We start from the raw sequence: 8,614 nt of genomic DNA, 5'->3' as shown, positions 1-8,614 counted from the left end.
TGCTGCTCCGCCGCCGAGGCCCTGCCAACAGCCGGCGGGTGCCGGCGTTTCACACCCTTTTGAATTTACCTGTGACTTTAGCCCTTTTTTAGGGGAAGAAAGCCGGTATTTTCAAACATTTCCAGGCGAAGGCCGTGCCCTCTCCTCCTCCCCTGCCTCATGTTCCTGCCTCAACAGCTGTGGCCGCTGCACCCGTGTACAACCCCGCCACGCCACGCCATGCGGGCTCCCTGCCCTGGCTCCCCTCCGAAGCCTGCTTTACGTTCTGGGGAGTTTTCTTGACTGTAGGTGACTTTCCTTCCAACGCTGCGCCAGGTACAGCCGCACCCCGGTGGCTGACGCCTGGCTGCAGGATTTGGGAAGGCCTCTCCCCGCTGATGGGACACTTCTCCAGTCAGAAAGGGTACTGGGACAATGCTAGTGTTTATCTGGGTGCACAAAATGTGTACCAGTGAGCTGCCACCACCCTGGTTTTCCATACATTTGCATTCCTGGCTCACTTTCTTTCAGTTCTGTGCGCCTTTCCAAAACTATTTTGGGCTTTCTCCTTGACCAAGGACTTTTGGGCCATGTGTCACTTTCCAACCTTTTCAATCAGACTACTTAAGTGAGAAAAAAACCAAACCCACGCCTTTCCCAAACCCTTCTCAAGAGTAACTTGAACCAACCCCTCTCCTGACAGAAGACAAAGCAGGACAAATTTGTTGCACAAAATTCCAGCTGTGTGGGAATCACAGACACTGGTTTCATTCCCAAAAACGAGAGCTGATTTGGTCTGTAGGCAAACTTACCCTTTGCAAAAAAAAAATAGGTTGGTAAGATGCTGCAGCTGAACCACACACACTGCAGTAGTGCAGTGGAGCTGTTTCAGCAGTAGCAGTGTAGTGTCCCTGCATGTGGCACTGATGTTCTTTACCTTTCTCTGCTCTCTGGGCTGATACCAGCAGACCCTGACCATGTTCATTGCCACTGAGGTGGAAACAAGGATGACTTTACACCTCCCACCTGTAAACAGTTCTCACCTGTTTACTGGCTTTCCTGTCAGTCTAAGGACAGATATGGACTCTCTGAGGAGCAAGTCCTCTGTTTTGTAAAGCTGCAGGTCTCCAGGGAACATTGCAACAGCCATGGAGCTACCAGAGCTCAGCGATGTTCTGCCATGCTAACTTCTCCTGCTGCAGCCCCTTCAGTCGCCTGATTTCTGGGCCAGAAGCATCTCCAGTCTGCTACCTGCTCTCTGCTGCCTGGGATACAGGGCAGGCCAGCTCTGGTCCTATCCTGCAATCCTTTGTTGTTTAAAAGACTCTTACCACGTGTATCTCACAGTGTCAGCTTTTGCTGGCCTGAAATGTATTATTCCCTTCTTCACTTTTTCTTGTACCCATTTTTATATATTTGTATCTTATGTACAATGGTGAGGTGGTGGTGTACTATCCCATAATGTGTGTTTGTGAAAGGATGGGGTGGTTTGTACCTGTCCCTTCTCTAAACCTCTAAACTGATTTTTACACACACACACACACACACACACACACACACACACACAGAGAGAGAGAGAGAGAGAGAGAGAGAGAGAGAGAGTACAGTGTCCTTAAGCAGTCTTGACTGTCAGCAATGGGTCAGTTCTCTTTCACTTCGCCTGCCCTTGGGAAAAACGCTTTCTGCAAAGCCGTCCACATGCATGCACAGAAACAGCTCAGTACTCCCACAAGAAAGGAGAAATGCTGTCACTGCAGTGCTTTCTCTTCTTTCTCTCAACCTCTTCTCACGCACGTTGCATAGCAGGTGATGCAGCATTCTCCTCAGACTCACTGCTACCTTCTTCATCCTGTCCATGATGTTCAAAGCCAACAACAGAAAGGACTCATAGATCTTAAAGCATCCTTTCTGAGCACTGGTAGTGGCTTTTTCCTCCTCCCTAGTGCAAGTTACTAGGGTTTGTTAGAGCACATAATGTTTCTGGTTTTAACCCATCAGCTTGAAATTGCTGCGAGCTGCCCCGTTCATAAATCAGAGGCAGGAACTCTCCTAGGGGGTGAATGGACCGTGCCCAATTTTGTGAATCAGAAGGGGCACCATTCATATGCTGGGGCTGCTGGGATGAGCACTGGATCTCTGCAGCCATGGGACTCATCAGCGTGAGCTGTGCCTGGATGTGACTGAGCCAGGGAGGGGGGTCCACAGCCCTGTCGCGTGACGGGGACACTGGCTGGTCCACGTGCGGCCAGGGGGGCCGGGGGGCCACCGAACGCAGCCTGCACCAGCCCATGCAGTGCCCACAGGCGCTTCCTCTGCCTCCCTGCTCTGCCAGGGAGAAGGAAGTGCATCGAATCGATTGTAGCTGAAATATTCATGGAGGCTTGATGATCGTTTCATCCCTGTAGGAAAATTTGGAAAGCAGTGCAATTTTATTAAAAGCTAGAATTAAAGAAATGCAAGCAGCATCAGCTCTTTTATTTCAAAATAGCAATGAAAAATGGAGGATGTAGTCTGTTTTGATAGAGATTTCTCTGAAACCACATCAGGGAGCCTGTTTATATTCTAGTGGTGTAGCTAAGCCAGACAAGTCTGCAGCACAGCGTCTATTTTTAGACTCCAGGTTGCCATTTATAGCTTGTAAAAATATTCATCAGCATCTGGATAACAGCTATCAATTTTTATAAATGCACAAGAGAAGTCAGATATTTTACCTCTCTTTGCTTTGCTCTTTTATGTCCTGCCTTATATGACTCTTTGGGGGTCGTCTGGGAATTTGTTTTTAAGGGCTTTACCATCACGCCATACATTTGCCTGCTGTTGCATACAGCACCATGTATTTTCTGCTGGGATGATCAGTATACAGAAGAGAAAGAAATGCAGAGAGAGCCTTCTGCTACTGTGTCTCCACACACGTAAAGCAGCTGCACGTGAGATTAAGGTGCACTTTATGCAGTCAGTGCTGGAAGCAGCACATTCTGAAAACACCTTTATAATAGAAGGAGGTAATTTTAAAAGGCAAATATGAAGGGGAAAACTAAGGGCTTGGGGACAGCTTTTCCGCCTTATTTTCAACCTATGACATAGCATAACTAAAAAATCATAGCTCAATTTTTTTTCCTGAAAAATTTGTTAATGGCTACTACCAATATATAAGGTACTGGACTAAATGAAAGAGTTTCTAGTACAAGAGAAAGCAGGATATTGTAACAGCCAGGTCATTGCCTTGGTTCACTCTTTTGGTTTATGTCTTACAACCAAATGATACCCCCATTTGTATCAGTTGAGCCTATAATTAGTCTGATCAATAAACCGTATCTAGCAGCCAATTGCATGGTTTTATCTCTTGAGCCAGTCCATCGTACACCTCCAGTGCTGCTGGTTTGTGACTGATGGCGCTGGTCAATACAGTGATCTGCCTGATGTCTGTAACCCTACGTCCTCTACCGCCTTCCTGAATTGAAAGGAGAAAGAAACGTATATATACTTTGGAGGTCTGCTGCTATAGCTCCCACTGAAGGATGAGAGACATGAGGAGATTCAGTCAGGCAAGTGTTCCCTTGAAAGAAACTATAATGTGGCAGAAACATGCAGATAGAAACGCTCTGTCAGTGTATGTTCCCCCCTCCCTAAAGCTTTCAGCTGTCACGGTTTGCAGATGCGTTAATCTTTAATCAATTGAATGCTTTCTGCAGTGAGGTATTCAGGGAAAGAACAGGTCATGACAAGCGCTCGCCTAGAATAACTAAGCGCTCGTGCATGAGCTGTGCCATCAGACCTTGCTGGATAGCAGCAGGGAATAGGCAGAGAGCTAAAAATAGCCTTTCCTTGCAGTGTTTTTCCAGACTATTTTTGATTCTTCATTTTGATAAGGTCGACTGGCTATTTGCTAAAAATAACCAATCCTGGCAAACTGAGGACAAAAAGTAGAGTATTTATAACCATCTCAGACTCTTTAGTACATTTGTCAGCTGCAGATAATCTAGGATCTTTTCATCGGTCAGTTGCCAGTGTTTTATGTAAGCCGGTAATAAATAAAGCATTAATTGGAATGAAGAATGAGTGTATCTTGCCACTCTGATTTTCTCAGATGGAATACACATCTTTTTGTACACATATCCTTGTAGGTTACCTTGCCCTGTTCTTCATGATGCTGTCTGAATTGCTTCAGAAAGAACAAAACCAATCCCCTGTTAGGTCAGCCAATCTTACAAAAATAGCTGCATATGCAATTAAAAGTGCAAAAGCAGCTTTACCCTGTTGCACGCCTGATATTTTAGATGCAGAAATTTTCGGGAAGTGTGATTCATGTAGCTTCCTCCATGAGAAAGTTTTTTATCCAACCCTTGTGTGCCACCATCTCTCTGATGAAATGAAATCACCGCTCTGCCAGCAGCATGAGAGAAACAGAGGGATTCTGTAACCAAGTAACTGGAGGAGGACTGCAGAGAAATTGTCAATATAAATGATAATTTGACCCCAAGGCAGGTTGAAGAAACTGGGTGGTTATGGGGGCGGGGGGAGCACACAGCAGTCAGCCCAGCTGTACGCTCTGTTGGATGCATTCTAATAGAGAAAGACAACAATTAAGGTATTAGCATTTATTTAGGAAAAAAACTATCATACAGTACATTTGAGCAGCTGCCCTTCTTCAGCTAAGGTAGAGAACTATTAGGTTGTTAGTGAATATTTTCCCTTACAGATATTTTGCTTGGGATCTATTCCATTTCTGTAAGGGAAAACTCATCTTCACAGATTCGTTCCTTAAGCATGCATGATCCTTCATAAATATTTATCTAGAATGGGCCCCACTTATGCTGTTTTCTTAACTGCAATGTAACACAGGTTAATAATTTGGAGATTGACAGATCCTCCCCTCCCACAAACATGGACACATCAAGAGTAGATCTGAAATGTATGTTAGGGAAGTTTCTGTGACCAAGAGCACTGCTGTACAGGAAATTCCCACCTCTAACCTAAAAATGGTGAACATGCCTCTGGAGTAGGGGGCGGGGGGAGAGAGAGACTGGAACATGGCAAGGATCATGGAACCATCTAGGATCCTCTCTGCACTCAATTGAATGATAACCTGAACACAAAAATTGTATGCAAAGTGGATTTTATCATCTTGTTTAATTACAATGGACACAAGCAATGAGGGCACAGTGTTATACTCATCTTGATGGCATTTCTTATTTTAGATGAAATGCAGCAATTTTAAAAAATATATATCTGACTGGCTTCATCGTTTCAGGTACTGCTCTGTTTGCCTATTGCTTGACAAACTGGTAAAAGAAAGAAATGCGGGGGAAGACAGTCCTTAATAATTTCTCTTTTTTTTTTTTCCTGTAGAGATTTGCCACACACAAAAAAAAAAGGCCATTAATAATAATGCTGAGAAATAGTGAGCAGAGAGAACATCTAACATGGAGGTAGCAGAAGGAACAATCAATTTGTACAGGCAGAGCCTGTGTTTTTTCTGTCAGGGTATTCTTACAGAAAATAAGAGTCTATTTAACTTCTGTATACATATACAGAGGACTTTCTAAATGTTTACCAATTCTTTTCAACCAGTAAAGGCCATTTTCAAAATTTATGGGGTTTGTACAGTCAAAACAAATGTTGTTTATTCCAACAGCAGACTCAGAGCATCACACTTCTCTCTAGCCTCATTTCCAGTTACATTTTGAGTTTCTGTGACCAAGCTAACATTCCTCAGTGGAGAGCTCCTCAGGCAGGTGTTAAACCTGAAAAAACATGGAAAATACTCCATGCAACAAAGTGTGTGTCTGTCCTGTTATTTTGAGTTACAGCAAGCTCAGATGGAAGTGACCGTGGGCCATATTATATTAGCTGTGGGGATTTTGAAAGTGTATTACACCCTCTTTCCTACAGAGAGGTGTGCTTTACTAGCTGCTTCCACACACAGACAGTACAATAAACCCGCTTTCTGAGCAGTAAACATCTATGGGTGAAAAACATATTATATTAATTGTTACTGTTGTATATTAACATACTCCAACCATAGGAGTGACCAGAACACCAAAAGAAAAGAACATTAGGAGTAATTAATGAGTTGATTTCGTTATAGGAATCTCCTGAAATACCACTTCAACTAATGCCTATACAGTCTTACCTGGTTCTTCATTTCAAAGAGCTGTCTCCCTAAATTTTTGTTGCTCAGACCCTCCTTGAGACACATAAGTAAGCGAGGGCAAAACAGTAAGTCCATTTGTGTTTTGGCTGTACATCTCGCCTCCCATTCCATTAAGGAGACCTGTCTTGTGCTATAGCTTTCTTTGTGGACACCCAAGAGCAAATGGAAAATAAATTATAACAATCAAAGAATGTACTTAAAAATATTGTACATGGACAAATGCCAAACCAATAAGCAAATATGATGCTTATAACTATCCCTTATACTCATCAATCACCTCAGCAACCTTGCCTCATCACTGGCATCTGAGAGAGGGACCGGTTACTTCTAACAGCTGCCACATGCAGCACCATCTTCTCCTCAGCCACTGGTCAGACTCTCCTTCTCCCTGTGCAGGCAATTCGCCACCGTCACCTCACCAAAGTGCAGTCGCATTAACTATTTGCTACCTATGCCTTAATAATTTGGTTTATGATATAGACATATGTTTTTGCCACTCATTATGACATGCCCATCTGCCCAGATCTACGATGCCCAAGAACAAAACCAACAGAGCCACAATGGTACCGCTGTGAGCCATCAATCACTGACATGCTACCTCACAAAGTAACTGTAAAATGAAAGCTGTTTTACTTGAAGATTGAACCAAAGAATAATCTGAATTTCCTGTTAACTCTCAATACCAGCCTTCTCCTAAGTGATCTACAGAGAAGAAATCTAAGCAAGATGCATGTATTTCATGGGACCAAGGATTTTTTTCCTGCCTTTCCAATTTCATATTGGAGGTTTGATCAGAAGAGTAGAAGACGCTTCTCCACTGTGTGATCAGCAAGTTCCAACTGCTTTGACAGCACAGAATTTAGCCTAAACTTTATCTTTCACCTCTCTAACTCATTATATAAAACAGATTCCGTAATGCCACCAGGATGAAACATGGTTACTATTAGAACAAATTACAGGAGGAGAAAGGCGCACTTCCATTCAGTTTTCATGGGTAATTTCCTTGAACTCTGGATTAATATGTATGCAGAAAAAACAGCTTAAATTCCTTTAAGATACCTAAAATTTTATAGTACCAGAAATTAAAGAGCTTTGTATCTGTGAAAGAAGTTTTCCAACTGAAATACTTTATCACCATCATACAGGAAACAGTCTTTTAAAACAGAAAAGAGAGGAAGGAGAGGAGACTGAAGAATACTGTTTAGTCAAACAGTATTACCTGCAAATTACATTACCCTGCAAATTGACAAACATAGCTAAAAAATTGCCTTAATTACCCTGATAATGGTGGAAGCTGCCACCTTGGAAGCCTGTGGGCTTAAAGTAGGTACACCTAGCACAGTGGCAGAAGCAGCACTCTCTGCATTGCCCTGCCAATATACCTCACTGCTAACCGGAAGGGAAGGACTTCCAGGAACAGGGAGGCTGCAGAAGGAACATCTACTTTCAATTGCCTCTCCGTTCTTAGCTCTTTTGTGGACACTGTGCCAAGAGGCCAACGGATGCTGTTTATTTCTATGAATACAAAAAAGAAGGAGAGAAACAAAAACAGGCATTTTGCCAACTGAGGGGGTTGGATACTGGCTGATCTCAGGTTAGACTGGAAACCAACTCAAAATGAAAAGCTTTACAGAACTCAGACTACATGACCATGGTGGTCCTAAGAGCCTCACCCATGCAGATGAACCTGTACACATGCTTATTTACCCTTAGCTGAGGCTAAGTTAGGGCTCACACTGGGTTCTATCTCCCAAAAACACCTCTTTGAGAAAGCAGTCATCTTCTGGCCCCGAAATAGTTAGTTACATCTGATCATCATTCAGGAAAAGGGAAACTTTACACATTTTAACAATCTCAAGTCTCTGTCTTCCTGGAAAGCATGAAATAAGCAGCATAAAAAATGACACCACAGGACCTTATAAGAGAGTTAAGAGCATATTCATTAGAAATGAAATACAAAATACAATGATGCTGCAGGACAGGGGGTAGCAGGCGAACAAGACCCCCACCATTCCCTACCCTCACCCCAATCCAAGGAATGCACCTATATAATACAAATTAGAGACCTCAAACAAGGGGGGGAGGAGGGGTTTTACAAAGTGATTTTCTTGCTATACAGAAAATATATTATTTGCTGGAAGTCATTGCTGAGCTGTTAGGGGCCCAGGGTCAGTCACTGCTCAGGAAGCCCCCTGAAGGCACACCGACCCCTACTGCTTCCCCACCAGTTTGCTGAACACATCGTAGATCTCTGGCTTTTCCTGTGCAAACTGCTCGGCTGTATTTTTCTGTAGCCAGTCGGATGAACGCATCTGTTGCTGCAGGAGGCCAATGAGGTCACCAAGGTTGGAGCTACCGGCACAGGTAGGCTCCTGGTGGCGGGACACAAAAATTACTTCATCTGTGCTGTCTGCTTTGCCATCCTGTTCTGACTGACAAGGCTGCTCCTTCTCCTCAGCCAGTATCTCCTGCTCCCGCTCT

At 43.7% G+C, this 8,614-nt stretch overlaps 1 protein-coding gene across 1 annotated transcript in view; it reads right to left on the bottom strand.

The window, feature by feature from the left end:
* Positions 1-8,069: 8,069 nt before the first annotated feature.
* The window catches only part of LOC103921684 (1-aminocyclopropane-1-carboxylate synthase-like protein 1), a 14,853-nt gene continuing 14,308 nt past the window's right edge, over positions 8,070-8,614 (bottom strand). The window contains exon 16 of the mRNA XM_009329687.1: positions 8,070-8,614. This exon is cut by the window's right edge and continues 31 nt beyond it. Within this exon, the coding sequence (XP_009327962.1) occupies positions 8,344-8,614 (271 nt within the window). The 3' untranslated portion in view covers positions 8,070-8,343.

This window comes from Pygoscelis adeliae, unplaced genomic scaffold (assembly GCF_000699105.1).
Source record: "Pygoscelis adeliae isolate BGI_AS28 unplaced genomic scaffold, ASM69910v1 Scaffold117, whole genome shotgun sequence".
In the NCBI taxonomy this organism is placed as follows: Eukaryota; Metazoa; Chordata; class Aves; order Sphenisciformes; family Spheniscidae; genus Pygoscelis; species Pygoscelis adeliae.
Note: the sequence above shows the minus strand (reverse complement) of the source record. Positions and strands in the feature narration are given on the sequence as shown.